The following is a 20,230-nucleotide window of genomic DNA, read 5'->3' as shown; positions in this document are numbered from 1 at the left end:
AAGGGGCCGATAAAACGTTGATTTACGCTGCGTTCCAATCACTAGCAATAACTAGTGTATGGAGTCACTCAACCATGGACACTAAACTCACTTAACGTTGTTATCTTCCAACTCAGTTCCAACCATGTAAGAGGAAATTAAATTAGTCTAGGAAGTTATTAAGAGAAAAAAACACAGAAACCGCTTTGAAATAATTCGATTTGTTGTCTGCTTGGACAAAAAGGTTTGTTCATCTAATAGATTAAAAAGTAATAAAAAATTAGAAACAAGAGGAAGAAAAATACAGAGACGGACAGCGGTTTAACTTTTCCTTCAACTAACAAACACACATCACAACAGAAGAGTCACCCACCACTTGAACATCTGAGGGTACTCTGGACAGATAGTCCAGCAGCTCGTTGTTATCAATGGTGTAAGGGTCTCTCAGCTTCTTGGTGAATTTATTCACCCCTGTGGAATAAAAATAAATCAGTCAGTGCAGGTAGAGGAGAAATGTTGCTACCCCTTGAACATTTCTCTACAAGTGTTTTTCACTCTTTGGAAATCTAGTTTGTGTTTGTTTTCCCCAACATGCATGTAGGAAAAAAAATCCTGGAACTAAAACCAAAACTCTGATTTTTTGTTGAAATGTAACTTTCCACATGCAGCTCACCCCAGATCAACACGATGAATCGAAGGGGAATGAAATAAATGATGACGGTGGCCACTCCAAGAGCCACGATCGCAAGCCAGCTTAAGAAAGGCACAGTCCAGTTAAAGGTGCTGCAGAAAGGTGGAGAAGTGGAGTCAGAAAAGGAAATGTTTATCCAAACTTTCACTGTTCAGCTTTTGCAGTAAAAAACTAATTCACACTTTGTTTTACCTAAATGTCTTCAGTATGATTCAGAAAAACAGAGGAGGCAACAAAATATATGTAATTATGATCTTTTGCGTTAAAGGTCACGTCAATGGTAACGAGATTTAAGGGTCATTTGTTGAGTTTGAGTCGTTACACTGAGAGTTACACTCAGTTAGGCTGGCAGAAGGCAGTGCAGAAAAAACCAAAGCAAGAAAAAAAAACTGAACTAAACTCCGGGAGATGTGAAGCGAGGCAAAGGGAAGCGGGCTGAGTGCCGAGGATCGGGCTTACGACTCACTTCTTTATCCTCTCGCCATAGGAGGCCACTTCATCCAGTGCATTCTGCACACTGATGCACACGTCCTGAATGGCATAAAGCTTGTTCATGAAGCCCTTTTTCTCCGAGTCCTGCATGAGGACAGATAGAGATGTATGCAAGCAAAGAAGAAAGCGAGGATGAGGGAGGAGGAGATGCAGAAGGACGAAAAAGGAGACAAGAGGGTAGAGAGAGAGAGAGGAGAGAGAAGACAGAGGCTGGGCACAGGCATCTTTGAGAACAATACACTTTAAATAGCTTTGATTTGGAGTGGGGAGCCAAATCACCGGATATCCTGCATGAAGTGACACAGAGAGCGCTTTCATTCCAAGCAGTAATAGAGATATAAAGTAGCAGAACAAATCTAAATATTTTCCTCCTCACAAACGCTCGCAGAAAAATTTGAATATGCGAATAAAGAGGCAGAATTAAACTGAAAGCCGAATGGAAACATCAATCTTTGGACTCTCCCGCTCTCTTTTTGCTCCTGCCAAGGCGGCGAGGAACTGGGCAGAGTCCTCTTTTGTTCTGCTGGCTGGCACACTGTGATGATGTCACCAGCCATGACATCATTATTATCCTGATTAGCGCAGTCAACCGCCGTGAACTGCTCTTTCTCTTCGACTTTTGATGATTGTGAACTTTGAGCAGTGCCGTGAGTCAAGGGCAAGAAAATCAGCAAACTGGGACGTCCATCTGAAGTCCAAAAACCCCAAATTAAAAAAAAGTCATGCAACAATCAACAGGCTGCCTGCTGAGGGACAAGCAGGCGGGGACGGGACAGATCAGGACAGAGTGAGCTGATCAGAAGCCAGTGGCTGACAGAGAACATCGACACACAGACTGTCTAGTGGTAGATGTGCTTGGTGAGCATGCTTAGGGAACAAAAGGACGCAGAAGAATGTTGACATGGATTTTTAGTACTAAACCTGGTTTGTTAAAGAAATCCTGTCACCTTTGGCTACAGTTGTGCCTAAAAACTCAAGATACAGGCACAAAAAGATTGTGTTCTACAGAAAAACAGCATGTGTGTGAATGGAAGTGTAACTGATGAAGATGGATGGTCGCTGTTAGATTAGAAAGCAAACTTCTGAGTAATTCCTGTCATTACACTTGGTGGAGGACAATGAACCAATCAAAGACATGAAACTTCCAGGACCTCAGAGGCTTTCACCGCATTTTGTTTTTCGAGTCCAGCCACCTCACCGCAACCATCCCAGTGAGACTCAAACTGCCCCCAAAACCCCCCTCCTCTTTGTTGCTCTCCATCCAAGATCAGATAATATGAAAAATGAACCAAGGAGCAGTCGGGGGAGACCACATGGCCTCCCCAGCAAAACCACACAAGACAAATAGATATAATTAGACAACCTCTCTGGGTTATTTTTCTTCGAAAATATTTTACAAGACTCCCCTTCTTTCCACCTCCAGCTCACCCGCATCTCTCAGTCCTTTCCTTTGCACTCCATCTGTTTTTCATTGCTCACTCAAACAAATCTCTGAGCTCGGTGTCTATTGTGCTGGGCTTGGTCAGGTCGGGCAGAGCCAGGCTGGGCTGGGTCAAGACGTTTTATTTTCGAGCCCAGGCTCAGGGGAGAATATATTTGAGGGCCCTGGGAGTGGTGTGAGAGTGACTGGGGGTGGAGAGGAAAGGTCGGAGGTTCTCTGAGTATAAACCATTGCCACATGCCCTTCGGACTGCGGTCTGACTCCTATTTCCTGTCTTCAAACACGACTCGGGGAGGCAGGAGGTAGCAATAACACTGATGGCCACAGAGAACCTTGTTTTCCCAGCTTCCCTGCACACTGCGCACATATGGAGGCAGGCAACCTGTTCCTCTAATGGAACCTAATACGCACACACACACACACACTCACACACACACACACACACACACACACACACACACACACACACACACCCTACAGCTATTAGATAAGGTTGATCTGCACACCTGGTCTTGCTGTGTGACTCTACAAAACATACACTAGAAAAGGAAAGACTGACTGGTTAAAGTAGCTGGAGGATATTTTACAGTACGAAAAAAAAACACACTCAGGAAGGAAGAAATCCTAGTTTGTGTTGTCCTAATTATTTTACAAAATGGTGGAATACTTTAATTGGGCAAATGAACTTTCTTGAACACACATTTCCACATCCTCTGGAGTGCATCCATCACTTGTGCAATGAGTTGTATCGTGCTTCCTGTGGCTTTTATGTCAACCACAAGCTATGTTGTTATTCTTGACAAGCTTTTAGGTGATGGAATGAGGTCTTAACAAGAACACAGAGTTTCTATCAGGGCAACAAAATATTCATCTTGTTTGGTGACCAACGAATGCATCTAACTGAATGCAACAAAATCTAAAAGTAGACACACATCAGAACACTCACTCGTCACTCATATGGTAGGACTAGATGTAAACTATGCTGTCAACATAGCCACTAAATAATCAATTCACAATTCAAATAAAGACGTTAAAGGATATGTTATATGTGGAGAAACTGGACCGTGGCTTTCTGGCTATCTTATCCAGCATCAGTGCACGACCAAATGGAAGAATGGTCAAAAATTCCCACACACTCCTAGACCATGTGTAAAGCCTTCCCAGAAGAGGTGAAGCTGTTGTTGCTGTTCAAGTTGGGAAAACTATTAATTGAAAATGGGATTTCACTAAAATGCATGTGTGCATGAAGGCAGATTTCCTAATGGTTTCATCAATGTAGTGTACATAGATATGAGTGCTACATGTATTTGGATTTCTCTGTACAAATGTGTATCGAGTTGCCTCATGGCCATGTAACCGCATCCAGCAACACAAACACAAAGCATCCTTTGAAGGACCCAGTGTATGCCGTTAACATTGATATCAGACATCATGTCTTTCACACACTGGAATGCCCAAAAGTGAGTCATTGCGTTGACATGAGCATCTAAGTCAATCTAGGTCATCTAAAGAAATAACCTGGGAGCCTTTATCCTAGTTTACATGTACATTAGAACACCAAACTCACAAAGCTTGTTCCACTCCAATACAGCAGGTGGCGACATGCGCCCTGTCATTTCGGCAATCTTCCGGTTAGCTTACAGCAACACAAAAAGTAAACAAACGCTGGTAGGAGAGAAACTGACGAAGTTAAAACAGGATATGCACAATGGCCGAAGGAATGGACAACAACATCGCTGCAGCACAGCTTATTTGGTACGTACTGTATTGTTGTGTTACTTTGTGGCAATGGCTGTTTACATGCAAATGAGGCTGGATTCCTATCGCTTTATCTGGGTGTTTCAGCACGATTAGAACCAGTCCGCCATCAGAAAGATTAACACAAGTGCATGCATTTAAAAAACGACACCAGTCTATTAAAGGCAATAGTTCAGTTTTCTGATGAGTATGTAAATGCACCAAGTGCAGTGAAACTGAATGGTCTCACCTCCTAATACCCTATCACAGAGCAACCATAACAACGCCAAACAGAAAGTCTAACTACACTCAACAGCAACACGAGACCCGCAGATATTTATTTCATCAATCAATATCAACTGTGCTGATATCATATTTTTGTAATTTATGTTGTTAATTGTTTATTTTACGGCATATTACCGGCTCAAAATCAAAATGAAATGAATGAATGAATTATATACATTTTTACGTCACAGAGCAGGATTATTTAATTCCAGGGCTTGAGGGCTGGAATCTAGCACATTTTAGCTTCAACCCAGTTTCAACACACCTGATTTCAATCACGTGATTAACAGGCTTCTGCAGAGCCTGATGAGCTGCTGCACAAGTGATTCAACCACTGAATCTAGTGTGTTGGACCAGAGAAACCATTAAAACCTGCTGGATACCGGCCCTCAAGGCCCAGAATTGAATAACCCTGTTATAGAGAATATTTTGTTGGAGAAATTGCGTGATTATCTTCTCTGCATGCTCTGTTGTTAATCCCACTGTTCTTTTTAGAAGTGCAGCCGTTAAAAGTTGTACAACTGAACCATTGGTAAGACGGCCAATCATAATCTTGTGTTTTTTACTAAATTTTCTTTTGGCATAATTTTTTCTATTTAGTGCCAACTTAAAATAAAAAATACATATGTATCGTGATATTTTCACGTTTTGAATCTTACTGAGTATTTAATCTTAAATGTATGTGAATACAGATGGCCATTGGTCATAAATTCCAGCACAAATTCTTGTTTCTCTGCATCATCATTGTTTCATAAATAATCTCCAATGAATTAAATTATTTATCATATACTTTAGCCCCTGCGACTCTACATGGACAAGCGGGTTCAGAAAATGGATGGAAGGATATAATTTAGCACTTTTATGGTCAGAAATGGAGTTTTGTAGACTGACATTAACTCAAGCTTAAGTCTGCAGAGTATCACAATAATAAAAATCCCCCACCAAGACAGTTTTCCCTGTGACTGAAAACGCTTTTGTTTGGAATAAGGAACTCTTTGACATCAGTTAACTCTTATCAGGCTGGTAGTGGGGATGTTTACCAAGCTGGTGTCCTTTGTTGAGTGAGAGTTGCATGTTTTAATTGCATGTGTGCCGTTTAAAGGCAATAAATGCATCTTTTTTGTGGTTATGTCCAAAGTTTGCATCATTGTTTGGATGAGTGGAGTGTGATAAGCAATCCCTGCCAAGCACTCATAGGTACAGCAGCGGGAACACTCGTTAAAGAGATGAGAGTTGTTTGCTTGCGTTAAGGAAAAATAACCCTCAGTGATACCAAAGAGAGCCCAGGGACACACAGGCATGTACGTACACACACACACACACACACACACACACACACACACACACACACACACACACACACACACACACACACACACACACACACACACACACACACGTACTAACAAAACAGCCAAGTCAGGCTAACCACATTGCACCGGCTGGTAAATTGTGGTAAACAAATGTGGTAAACAGTTTGAAACACTTGATTAAAAATTTAACAAAAGGAAAGAAGTGATGTGCCTCAGAGAACTGGACGCTCCACTTCTTTTAGCGAGCTGCCACTGTGGCAAAGCACATCTATATGACAAAGTTTAAACTTTGCAAAGACAGTTTGCTCTTCACCGACCCAAGGCCTAGAGCTAAACAAGAGGGAGGTCAATAAGGACTTATCCTATTAGTATTGTCTCAAATATCTGCCCTATATCCACTGGGTGGGAAAAGAGTGAGCCAACTGAGACCATTTTAACCTCCAATCTCACTGTTCTCCCCGCTGGGTTATGCCATAAAAATGATAAACCTAACAGTTATAAAGAAGCAGCGAACACCCCATCACACCAGGAAATGAGTCTGAACCACAGGTGACTGCTGCTCATTGCTGCTGTGCTAAAATGGCACCTGTTTTTCTTTGTTTTGCATCTCCCAGTCTGGCAGCACAGTAAAAATTGAAATGTCATATAAAACGTGACAGCATGCTAATATGTGGCTCCCAGAGGGCATCTGAAAGCGCTGTTGTTGATTTTGTAACTGCGGAGAGAGTCGGCATTCCTCCCATTTCCATGCCGCTATAAGAGAGGCATAAATTACATTTTCCAAACCTATGCAAGAACTAGGAGTTACACAGAATCAAACAGCACATATCATTATTATCTGCTGCCTATATAAAACTTTTTTCCTTTATCTGAATACAAAAAAAAAATCAAGGATGGGCATTACGTCCCTGGCTCTCTAGGAGAGATGAGGAGGGGAGTAATAAAATTAGTGTGTGGGTGAAATAATAATCAGGGTGCTTTGTCGCTTAAAAACAAAGGATTTGATTACAAAATGAATCCAATATGTACAAAGAACCTAAAACCAATACTATATACAAAACCAAAGGAGCAATATTTAAAAAGGAGAAACGAAAAACGCCACCCCAGAAGGGGGTGGGAATTCAATAACCGAGAATATAAATCTATATTCAAAAGGGGAGATCCGAGGTCTAAGTCCAAAGCCGGTCCGAAGGTCTATAAGCCAAATGGTCAAATCCTAAATTATCCAAATCCGAAATCCTAGTGAGAGCAAACCGAATTGTACCAAAAGCGAATGAACCGAGGAGAGGAGAATAGTGTAAACTGCTACCAGTCAACACCACCCTTGTACCTTCTCAATGACTGAGGGCAGGAGAGCAGCTTTTAACAGCTGCTCCCTGATTGTGAGCGATTGTAAACACCTGGAACACCGGGAGACAGGCGAGGCAAAGGCCACTGAGGCCATCTTGTGGTCGAAAAGGGACACGGTACGTAACAACGGAGTAAAAGAATTAATCAGTATGTGCATGTTGTTTTAAATTTTGTTTTACTGATTTAAATAAAAAACTAAAATATACAAAAAATAATGTATTAGTCAGTAAATTTGTACTCTAATCTACCTGATCTGTAACCTGCTCTATTTGAAATGTACAAACAGCTAAACAAGGTTAAATAGCTTATTTTTGTCTTTAAGTACATTATTTCAAGCTGGGATTTAAATGAGATCATTTGTATTGATTCCAGCTGTCAAAGCCCATAAAAGAGCACCCTCTAGTGGCTGGCTGCAGTATAAAATTTAATTCCAAAGTTATTCTCCTGATTACATGAAAAATAACAAAAACACTCTATATTACGTTTCCACGTGTTGATTTATGTTGATTCCATGTCCAAAAGTTTAGTGTTAATTTATCAACACCCTGATTGCGGGGAGTAGCGTTCCTCCTCACACCCAACGTCTGCAGAGTCTGGATCCAAAATTACAACACGGCAGCACCAGAAAATTTAAATGTATGGATTTTTAACCAACAAAAGAAGATGTGTCCTTCATCTTTGCATTCATGTTTGCATTTTTATCTAAGTAATAAATTACTTCGTCTTCGTCTTCTTCGTCTTCCTCCGCTTATCCGGGTCCGGGTCGCGAGGGCAGCATCCCAATTAGGGAGCTCCAGGCCGTCCTCTCCCCGGCCTTGTCCACCAGCTCCTCCGGCAGGACCCCAAGGCGTTCCCAGACCAGATTGGAGATGTAACCTCTCCAACGTGTCCTGGGTCGACCCGGGGGCCTTCTGCCGGCAGGACATGCCCGAAACACCTCCCCGGGGAGGCGTCCAGGAGGCATCCTGACCAGATGCCCAAACCACCTCAACTGGCTCCTTTCGATCCGGAGGAGCAGCGGTTCTATTCCGAGTCCCTCCTGAATGTCCGAGCTCCTCACCCTATCTCTAAGGCTGAGCCCGGCCACCCTACGGAGGAAACTCATTTCGGCCGCTTGTATCCGTGATCTCGTTCTTTCGGTCATTACCCAAAGCTCATGACCATAGGTGAGGATTGGGACGTAGATCGACCGGTAAATCGAGAGCCTGGCTTTCTGGCTCAGCTCCCTCTTCCCCACGACAGATCGGCTCAGCGTCCGCATCACTGCAGACGCCGAACCAATCCGCCTGTCGATCTCCCAATCCCTCCTACCCTCACTCGTGAACAAGAACCCGAGATACTTAAACTCCTCCACTTGAGGTAGGACCTCTCCCCCGACCCGGAGGTGGCAAGCCACCCTTTTCCGGTCGAGAACCATGGTCTCAGATTTGGAGGTGCTGATCCTCATCCCAGCCGCTTCACATTCGGCCGCGAACCTACCCAGCAAGAGCTGAAGGTCAGAGCTGGATGAAGCTAGGAGGACCACATCATCCGCAAAAAGCAGAGACGAGATTCTCCTGCCACCAAACTCGACACACTCCACACCACGGCTGCGTCTAGAAATTCTGTCCATAAAAGTGATGAACAGAACCGGTGACAAAGGGCAGCCCTGGCGGAGTCTAACCCTCACTGGGAACAGGTCCGACTTACTACCGGCTATGCGGACCAAACTCACGCTCCTCTGGTAAAGGGACTGAATGGCCCTTAACAGAAAGCCACCCACCCCATACTCCTGGAGCGTCCCCCACAGGGTGCCCCTGGGGACACGGTCATCAGCCTTCTCCAAATCCACAAAGCACATGTGGATTGTTTGGGCAAACTCCCATGCCCCCTCCATCACCCTTGCAAGGGTATAGAGCTGGTCCACAGTTCCACGGCCAGGACGAAAACCACATTGCTCCTCCTCTATCTGAGATTCAACTATCGATCGGACCCTCCTCTCCAGTACCTTGGCGTAGACCTTTCCAGGGAGGCTGAGGAGTGCGATCCCCCTATAGTTGGAACACACCCTCAGGTCACCCTTCTTAAAGATGGGGACCACCACCCCGGTCTAGCACTCCCTAGGAACTGCCCCCGATGACCACGCAATGTTGTAGAGACGTGTCAACCATGACAGCCCTACAACATCCATAGCCTTGAGATACCCAGGACGAACCTCATCCGCCCCCGGGGCTCCGCCGCTGTGTAGTTGTTTGACTACCTCAGCAACTTCTGCCCCCGAGATCGGACAGTCCATCCCCAGGCCTCCCAGCTCTGGTTCCTCCTCGGAATGCGCATTGGTGGGATTGAGGAGCTCCTCAAAGTATTCCTCACACCGTCCGACTATAGCCTCAGTTGACGTCAGCAGCTCCCCATCCCCACTGTAAACAGTGTGAGCGAGTTGCTGCCTTCCTCTCCTGAGGCGCCGGACAGTTTGCCAGAACCTCTTTGGAGCCGATCGATAGTCTTTCTCCATGGCCTCACCAAACTCCTCCCACGCCCGAGATTTTGCCTCGGCAACTGCCACTGCTGCACCCCGCTTGGCTATCCGGTACCTGTCTGCTGCCTCCGGAGACCCACAGACCAGCCACGCCCTGTAGGCCTCCTTCTTCAGCCTGACGGCTCCCCGAACCTCTGGTGTCCACCAGCGGGTACGGGGGTTGCCACCACGACTGGCACCGGCCACCTTACGACCACAGCTAGCAACAGCCGCCTCGACAATCGCAGAGTGGAACAAGGCCCACTCGGACTCAATGTCCCCGACTGCTCTCGGGACGTGGTCAAAGCTCTGCCGGAGGTGGGAGTTGAAGACCGTCTTGACAGGTTCTTCTGCCAGGCGTTCCCAGCAGACCCTCACTATGCGTTTGGGTCTGCCAGGTCTACGCGGCATGTTCCCTTGCCATCTGATCCAACTCACCACCAGGTGGTGATCAGTTGACAGCTCCGCCCCTCTCTTCACTCGGGTGTCCAAAACATACGGCCGCAGGTCAGATGATACGACTACAAAATCTATCATCGACCTGTGACCTAGGCTGCCCTGGTACCAAGTGTACCGGTGGGCATCCTTATGTTCGAACATGGTGTTCGTTATGGCCAAACTGCGGCTTGCACAGAAGTCCAATAACAAAACACCTCTCGAGTTTAAAAATATTGTTTTAAAATTTAAAGCCCATCTTCTAAAACAATCAATTAAAATGGTTTTCCTCTGAAAAGATCATCTCAGCGGAGCATGTGTCAGTTTTGTTTGTTTGTTTGTTGTTAGGACCCAAATGCAGGAAGGTGAAATAAAAGGTGAAGTACAATACATAAGGACTTTAGTACAAAAACGCAGGAACTGAAGCACAAAAAAGAGTGACAATTTGAACTGAACTGGGTTTAAATAGACAGGAGAGTGACTACAAAGACTATGGAACAGGTGAGATGATTCCTGATGACAAAGGCCTACAGGTGTGACTACCTGTGCTGGTCATAAAATTAGAATATTATGACAACGTTGATTTATTTCAGTAATCCCACTCAAAATAGAATTTTGCATATTATATTCATTCATTACACACAAACGGATATTTCAAATGTTTATGTCTTTTTATTTTGATGATTTTAACTGACAACTAATGAAAATCCTAAATTCTGTATCTCAGAATATTTGAATATTGTGAACATTTTCAATATTGAAGACCCTTGGTGCCACACTAATCATCTAAATAACTCCTGCAAACACCTTTAAATGGTCTCTCAGTCTAGTTCTGTAGGATACACAATCATGAAGAAGACTGTTGACTTCACAGTTGTCCAAAAGATGACCATTGACACCTTGCACAAGGAGGGCAAGACACAAAAGTTATTTGATAAAGAGGCTGATATGCAAGTTTAATTTTTTTATGGAATTACTGAAATAAATCAACTTTGTCATGATATTCTAATAACCAGCACTTGTCCAATGCGCAAGAAGAGAAGTGAAGACTGAAGATAAAACAAATAAGACAATACTAGAAATAAAGGCTGAGAGAAATAAACTAAAGAAGGGGGAGCTAAATGAAGATTACAAAATCTAAAGACACTCAAATAAACTGAAGACCAAACAAAAACAAACTAAACTGAACAGAATGAACAGAGTAACAAATGGTGGCAAATGCAGAAATATAAGGACATAAGGCTAAGCTGAAGGATGAGAGAACTGAAGGATGATGTATTTAAAAGAGGAGAGAGCAGAAGTGGAAGGGACTGAGGAGATAGGACATGACACCATGTGTCACGATGAAAATAACTGACAAGATAAATTAAAAAACATACTGTTTTAGGTCTTTCATGATTCCTAATATATCGTTAATATGTTTGTTTTTAGTTTTGTAGTTTTTAAGTAACTCCATTATAAAGCAATGCTTCTCCGAAGTGTCTTTTTGGCAGGTAATCAAATGCAATAAGGAGGACTTTTGTTTTTGTTATTCTGTATGCTTTTCATTTAAATAGTTCCAACACTAATGTTTCATGGGCGACTATTCCAAGTCTTGAAAACTCCACTGGGGAGCAACGAGCCACACATTTTAAAAATTGGGAGTTTAAAGAGGCCCTTCTAGGGAATTAAAGAAGCACTTTGGGACCTGACCTAAAAGAGCATCTCTGTCTTTATCAGGAAGTGACGACAAAACCGAGACCCCGTGCAAAGCCTCGAATTAAAAAAAGAAAATTAAACACATTCAGCTTGGCTCCTCTCCAGTGCCACATGATAGAAGCAGATGTTCCAAGTTTTTTCAAAAGATAATTTATCCCATACATCTTTTCCCCACCCCCTCTTTTTTGTCAAAACACATAAATATCTGTTTAACTAGAGTACTGAGATGCAGAGCACGTGCTCTCGGTCTTATAGTGGCAACTCACACACCTAGAGGCTGTGCAGAGGAGCATCACCAGAACAAACGCGTGTGAGGTTAGTGTACGTTACTGCAGACCTGTAAATGTGCTAAAGGTTGCTCCATACCACCAAGGTCAGACTCCAGTTAAGACTGTTAGCTGAAGGTGGGCCAGACACACTGCGCTCCCTGCTACTAATTAGTCTCTTCACCCAGACAAGTCCCACAGCGGGGATAAATATACACATACGTAAAAAAGGACAGAGGGACAGAGAGGAATTAAAAGGAAGAGCAGTAACTTATTTTCAGTTTGACCTCGGTTTTGCATTGTTAAAAATGTTTTTTGTGTGTTCCGAGAGCACGTCTGGTTGGCAGGAGGTTGCTGATCGTCTTTACCCATCTCCCTTTGGGGCCTCTCATCACCTCCACCACTCCAGCTACTCCATCAGGCTCAAGGTCACACAAACACACACATAAATGACTAGAACGAGACTACTTTTTTGCTCCTGATCACCTCTTCCACCCCTCCGCCCGACCCCCCCACCCACCCACCCTGCCTCACCTCTGTTCCCCTGCCCCTGCACTCTCCTTCCCCTGTCCTTCCCGGGATCCAGGGTGGCAGGGTGTGATGAATGGGATGTTATTACTCTTGTCTGCTGCTGGCCTGATTCTAGCTGTTCCAAAGCACCCACCTCTTTCTGTCAGTCAGTCTGTCTGGGTATAAAACACGCTGCTGCACAATGGTCTCTGTTTTGGCCATTCTTAAATCAGCATGCGTACATGCTTTAGCGTGATTTAAACTAACAACATTGTTCACTACGTAAATTCTCGTTCAAATATGTGAGGTTAAATTAAAAATATTTCACTACTTCTGCACCCAAAACTGCTAACTTTGACGTTTAATTACATATGCATGTTAGGAGACACAAGCGGTAGAGACGAATGTAAAACCCACAGTCTTAAACTTTGTTTTGGAAGGAAAGAAGAAGAAGACAAAACAACAGAGTACAATGCCATGAAGTAAGGGGATCACTTCTTCAAAAAGTAAATAAAATATGCATCCTCTCTGTGCTCATTACAGATTTATGACTCTTGTTAAAAGAAAAGGTGGCGGCTGCCTCCTTACATGTCTGACTTTCAAATTCAGAAGACACTGCTGTCAAGTGTTGTGCTCCACATTCTGTCCAATGAGAGACCGCGAGGGCTGCGCGCGTGCCATCTTCAACATCGGTGAGAGTCTCAAAGAGGTTTACTTTGGCAAAAACATGAAGTAAAACCCTTCCTCACCTACGGTACAAGAAGCGTAATCTTTTGATTAATAGTTCATCAATGGTAAAGTTCAGCTGGTTCAGCCACTTGTCTCTATGTGATTAGGAACATTAACACTAGAGGGAATAGACGTTGTTGCATTATGAAAAAATTAGAATTGGGATTTGCTCTAAAACTCTGAAGTAGTTTTGCTTTTTCTGAAGCAACTCTCATGGAAAAAAGCACCCACGACCTGTTCCAGCAGCCCCCCCCCCCACCCCACAAACCCATCCCCCACCAGCCTCCACACAAACACAAGAAAGTTAGAGACAAATATGTTTGTTCTTATTGCTAATGTCTTTGTAACAGCTTCTGGGCAAATGCACACTTAAAGGTGCACAAAGTGATAATGGTGAACAGCCTGTATTTATTTAGTGCCTTCTAGGGCTCTACAACCCCCCAAAGTGCTTTAAAATATACTCATTCACACACATTTTCCTACATTGGTGGTGATTAGCTACAATGTAGTTGCAGCTGCCCTCCGTCGCATTGACAGAAGCTAGGCTGCCAAGCACTGGTGCCACTGGTCCACCACCAGCAGGCAAGGAGGGCAAATGTGACAACAAGCTAGGTTCACGGAACAATCGGCCCTCCCCTTGGTTATATTCCCTGAGACGTTTCTGCTGGAAACCCGCAATGCCAGACGAAACAAGCACTAAACATCAGCCGTTTTTTTCTTGGTCCAAGCGTCTTTTGTTGTTCAAATTGTGTTTGTCATTTTGGTACTCTGGTAGTTTGTCCTACAGTAGAAGTGGTAGCAGCCGGCTGTTTCTCCTTTTCTGATATTATTGAGTGGAGAACCTCTCACACCAGTGATGTTCTGTTGCTAAATACGTGAGTGTGTAATGAATGGAGGACCCATGAAAGTGCGGTGGTTCAGCAAGACTGACAACCGGATGGTCCAATAGTTGATTTTGGTCCAAAAGGTGTTATTGGTGGAGGTTTATAGACAAATGAGAGTAAACCACTTTATTATATTTTTTTTTCCTTTTGTTTAATTTCCACAATATATTTATAGCTGTCCTATGTTAGAACAATGTTAAGAGGCATGAAAAAAAAAGGTTTTACACAATTTGTTTTCCAAAATTGCTTTAAGTGCCTTGCTCAAGGACACAACTTCTGTGACAGATAGGACTCAAACCTGCAACCCTCCAATTACGGTGCAGGTACCTTGTCATCGTTGCCAAACTGGCATCCTGAGGTCAAATGTGGGTACTGCAGTCTGCGTATCAAAACAAACAAATCCGCTCAGACCAACTGTAGCCAGCTACGGATCAGCGCCAGAAGATTCTAAACGACGAGTCATTCACAGTAAGTTGATTGGTTGATAAATTTCACTTGAACACGAAGTTGTTGGTAAATGAAAAAGTAGCTTGAGATATTTTTGGAGATCCTCATCGGTGCCCCAGACAAGCTGGTTCCCAAAGTCAGAGACTCTTTTGGCCAGCTTGCTTCTCACACCAAACCGTCAATCAGGAATCTTGGCGTGACCTTTGACCCAGCTCTCACCCTGGATTCTCATGTCAGTTCTCTTGTTTGCTCTTCCTTCTTCCATCTCAGGAACATTGCTAAGCTGAGTCCCATTATGTCCCGCTCTGAACTTGAGACAGTTCTCCACACCTTCTTCTCCTCACGCTTAGACTACTGTAACTCTCTTTTCATGTGTCTGAGCAGAACCTCCCTGAACCGTCTACAGGTGGTTCAGAATGCCTGTGCTCGGCTTCTGACCAAGTTCTCCAAACACACCCACATCACACCGCTTCTCCTCCAGCTTCACTGGCTACCAGTCAACTTCAGGGTTCATTTCAAGATCCTGGTTCTGGTCTATAGGGCCTTACATGGACAAGCACCATCTTACATTGGTGATCTTCTTAGTCCCTACACCTCCAGCAGGTCCCTGAGGTCCAGTGATCAAAGCCTACTGGTTGTGCAGCACCAGACTAAAGACCAAAGGTGACAGATCATTTGCTGCTGTGGCCCCCAGACTCTGGAACTCTCTCCCCCTGAGCCTGAGATCAGTGGACTCAGTGGTCTCCTTTAAAAAGACTAACTTGTTCAAGCTGGCTTTTGTATGACCTTCTTCACCCCCTTTCTTTATTCTGCTCTCCCCACCTATTCCACCTTCCTCAGGATCCACTGATTTCCCTCTTTCCTATTCACTCTCTCTCTCTTTCTTAACATTTTGTTTTTTAATCACAATTGTCTATTTTTCGCTAATTTAAAATATATTTTTAACCATTTTCTAAATTCTTTTTCACATTTTTACATTTTTTGTTTTTGTGAAGCGCCTCGTGATTTTTATCTTGAGAGGTGCTATAGAAATGATATTTTCTTCTTCTTCTTCAAACAGTTTTTTCTTATTCTCCATTTGCATCATTAGCTATACATTAGCCTCTAGCCTTCTTCACCTGATTTTTGAGTAAAACAAAATGATGTCATGGCTTCTTGAGGCTACAAAAAATAACGTATGGGCAGCTCATTGTAATACTTGCACTTTTTACCACCTGTGTTGAATTACAAATGTCAGAGCTGCAGCGTTAGCTTGGTGCAGACTCGCCAACCCCACAGGCTCAGATTATAAACAAAGACTACATCCCTCTTTGGCCCATTTGAAAGGAGAAAACTGACATCCTCCACAGCTGACTGAGACAAAATCTGTTTCAGTGTAGCCTTCCTTCCAACATGATATTAGACATTTTTGTGATTATTTCACTGTAAAATTCTTACTTATTACACCTCAAACCATTACACATTTTTGTCTATGACAAAAGAAAAAAATACCCTAAACTGACTACCGCTGTCGCGATTTATTCCTGCAGAGTCAAAAGTCCAAATACACAATAAACACACCGTCAAACCTCTGTCTAGCTACCACCGAGCAGCACAACGGTCCTAAAGGTCCCAAAACTGAACTTCTTCTAGTTGGCACTAACTCCACCCTCTCAACATCTGACAGGTTTTCTTTAACTATTGACAGCGCCATAGTCTCCCCCTCCCCTCACGTCAAGAGTCTGGGTGTCATTCTTGACAGCTCACTTTCTTTTCAAGCTCACATTAATAACTTAATTCGGTCAGCATACTTCCATCTACGTTCCATTAACCGTCTCCGTCCCTCACTGACCCCTCACACTGCCGCCATTCTCGTCCACAGCCTCGTCACCTCCCGTATCGACTATTGCAATTCACTTCTTTATGGTCTCCCCAACAAACTCCTTCATAAACTGCAAATGGTCCAGAATTCAGCAGCCCGTATTATCACCAGAACCCCTTCCTTTCACCACATCACCCCAGTTCTCCAGCAGCTTCACTGGCTCCCAGTTAAATTCAGGTCCATCTTCAAAATTCTCCTCCATACCTTCAAAGCTATCCACAACCTCTCTCCTCCATATATCTCAGACCTTATAAGTATTCACACCCCATCCCGTTCACTCAGATCATCTTCTTCCATCCATCTTGCGGTTCCTTCTGCCCGTCTCGCTACCATGGGGAGCAGAGCTTTCAGCCGCTCTGCTCCCCGTCTCTGGAACTCACTTCCCCCAGATATCAGGAACATCGACAGTTTTACCCTTTTCCAATCAAAACTCAAAACACACATGTTTAAATCTGCCTACAACCTCTGATTTTATTGAACTGTTTCTCTCTTTGTTTTTTCTTGTTTGGGTTTTATTATTGTTTTATTGTATTTTATTACGTGTTTTCTGTAAAGTGACCTTGGGTGTCCTGAAAGGCGCTTTGAGATAAAATGTATTATTATTATTATTATTATTATTAAAGGGCTACAGGGATGCCACACAGGAGACAGGAGTAGCTTTCCATGCTGAAGCTCACTAAACTTCCCATCACCCTGAAGAACAGGCAAAAAGCCCTCGCACCAGGTTTGGACCAAATGTGCAGTGTGTGTGTGTGTGTGTGTGTGTGTGTGTGTGTGTGTGTGTGTGTGTGTGTGTGTGTGTGTGTGCGTGCGTGTGTGTGTGTGTGTGTGTGTGTGTGTGTGTGTGTAGGGGGCTTCTAGTCGAGACACGGACAGAGGACAGAGCACACAAACCCTGACGGGACAGCGAACAGGGGCTGCTGGACAAACAATGAGCTAAATTGCAAACTGGAAGACAGCGACACACACCAGCAGGAGTCCGTGCCAGAGCCACACACGCACACGTCCACTTACCACCATCGCTCGAATCCACTCAAAGTGCCAGGAAGCCAACATATCCTCAATGATATGGTTTTTATCACAGCTGTCCTCCCAGGGGTCGTGTTTAGGGTCCTTGTGGATAAATTACAGTAAGACTTTCTCTTTTTTACAAGCCATGGAAATTAAAATGAGTGTCACACAATGTGGATGTTGGGTTTTGTACATTCTTCGCTCCAAATGCAGCAACAATATAAGCTGGGTCTTTTAACCTTGCAATGAAGATATATGCACTCACCTTTGTTTCAAATTTAAATGAAGTGAATTTAAAAAATGGTTTATCACCAAATAAGTGAGCCCTGCATGTCCTTGAGTACGTTAAGCATTTTGCAAAGTCGCAACCAAGCAAGTGCCACATTCAAAATAAGACGAAACAATCATCACATTTCATTTTAAATAACAATGGCCTTGGGTAAATTAAAAGTGATACGGAAGCGGTGAAGAGGCAGAGAAAGACAGAAAGCTAAAAGACAAAGAGAAATGTGTATCCAAGAGCAAATGCACAGTGAGAGATGATCCATCAGATGTGTGTGTGTGTGTGTGTGTGTGTGGGGGGGGGGGGGGGGGGGGGGGAATAAATTCAGAAAAAATAAACAAACAATGTTTTGCATAGAGAGACAATAACCCTCCACACTTCTTTCACCCTCCTTTTTGTTCTCATTCCTTCCTCTATTAGCCAAACATGATTAAAATGCAGTTCCTACCAGCATCTCTGCTGAGCAGCAGAAAAAGACAGTGAGACGGGAAGAGAAATAAAGCGGATGAGTCAAAAGCGTCTTTTTACACCGTGACGCTTGTCATCCTTCACAGGCGGCAGGAAGAAAAGAACGCAGACATTCAACTTTTTTCCCTCCGTATTGCTCCCTTCTCCTTTTCCCTTCCACAGCTAAACCCTCCCAACACCTGGAGACAACTGCGCTGCACCACAAGACAACATTTCACTCACATTTAGTTATTACTTTAGTCAGAGCATTGATAGAATTCCCAGAGTTCCCTTTAGTCCAATTACACTATTGAATCAAAGCAATCGGCACGGTGCTGCGACTGGGACTCTGACGATGAACCTTTGTCAAAGTAAATGTGCTTCATTAAATGTTAAAAAGTTCACCAATATGACAACTAAGAAAAAGATGGACAGAAATGAGGACAAAAGAGATGTTTTTACCAAGATAAATATTAAGGTGAAGAAAGAACTCAGCCGGAAGGCGTAGCTCATGATTTTCCTGTCGATCTACGTTCCTACACACACCTATGATCATGAGCTTTGGGTAGGGACCGAAAGAACGAGATTGCGGACACAAGCAACCAAAATGAGTATTCTCTGAAGGGTGGCTGGGCTCTCCCTTAAAGATAGGGTGAGAAGCTCGGTCATCTGGGAGGGGCTTGGAGTAGATCCGCTGCTCCTCCACATCAAGAAGAGCAAGTTGAGATGGCTCAGGAATCTGGTTAGGATGCCTCCTGGACACCTTTCTGGTGAAGTTTTCCAGGCACGTCCAACCAGGGGGAGACCTAAAGGAAGTCCCATAGACACACTGGAGGGATGTTTTTTGGTTGGCCAGGGAACGCCTTGGGATTCTTCCAGAGGAAGTCTGGACATCTCTGCTTAGGCTGCTGCCCCTGTGGCCCAACCCCGGATAAGCAGATGAAAATGGATGGATGATTATTGGTAAGACGGTTGGACTTGTACATGTCTGCTCATATTGGCCATTTGCAAGGACTTGCAACACTGATTAGCCTGTTTGTAGGAGTAATGATGACAAAAAAGTGCAGTTTTAGCAAACAAAGCACATCAGACCAATTAAAATGTAATATAAATATAAATACATTTAAAAACGTTTTTTTTTCAACTATTTAAAGACAGAGAATCTTTTTCTTCCGGGTGGATCATCTGAACCACTGGTCTGCATAACCGTCAATCATTCTGGTGAACCATTCACGCAAGGGCGACGTCGTACGTGCTTGTTGCTGGGTAGTTCTCACTTCCTGTGCAAAGCGAAGGTCGGGCTCCCCACAGGTGCCTCTGCCGTCGGTTATTCTGTTCAACAGGTAAGCTAAAGTTCGGCATGCTGTTTGAAGAAATTCTTTTCAGATTACTGCTAGAAAAAGTGCTGCAAGGCCGGCAGCTACATGTAAACAGAGCGTGCACGAGGATAACCGGGTGTTCTCTAATACGCATTTTTTCTAAACGTGGAGTAGGGTTGGGCATCGTTTGATTTTGAATGATTCCAATTCCAATTTCTTGTTTCAATTCCGGTTCCTTTCGATTCCCGATTCCAATTCTTTCAAGACATGACATGTTTTACATGAGCTAGCTGACCACAGGTCCTACTTGATGAAATATTCTTAACTTCAACATGAATTTTAATTCTATGAACAATAACATCACCTTCATTTAGACAAAAACATGTTTTTAAGAAAAAAAGAAAAATACTTGGTGCACAACCAGTGTGTTTGTTTCTGACCACAACCAAAGTCTGGAAGAAGCCTATGGGATGAGAGGCTAAATGTCTCCAACAGATCCAGAAACGTCCAGCTGTTTTCAGCTGAAACTCTCAGGATGATCATGTCCAGGATGAC

General features: G+C 43.7%; 1 protein-coding gene across 2 annotated transcripts in view; it reads right to left on the bottom strand.

Annotated features, from left to right (window-relative positions):
- Positions 1-20,230, bottom strand: part of mctp1a (multiple C2 domains, transmembrane 1a) — a 189,247-nt gene that overhangs the window by 14,176 nt on the left and 154,841 nt on the right. For both annotated transcript variants that reach the window (XM_070546081.1, XM_070546082.1), the window contains 4 exons: positions 17,630-17,728; positions 1,137-1,246; positions 653-762; positions 353-450 (listed from right to left, as the gene is read on the bottom strand). In XM_070546081.1, the coding sequence (XP_070402182.1) occupies positions 353-450; positions 653-762; positions 1,137-1,246; positions 17,630-17,728 (417 nt within the window). The remainder of the gene's footprint in view (positions 1-352; positions 451-652; positions 763-1,136; positions 1,247-17,629; positions 17,729-20,230) is intronic.

Source organism: Nothobranchius furzeri, chromosome 17, assembly GCF_043380555.1.
Source record: "Nothobranchius furzeri strain GRZ-AD chromosome 17, NfurGRZ-RIMD1, whole genome shotgun sequence".
NCBI classification, from domain to species: domain Eukaryota; kingdom Metazoa; phylum Chordata; class Actinopteri; order Cyprinodontiformes; family Nothobranchiidae; genus Nothobranchius; species Nothobranchius furzeri.
The sequence above is the reverse complement of the archived record's forward strand: the minus strand, read 5'-3'. Positions and strand labels throughout refer to the sequence as shown.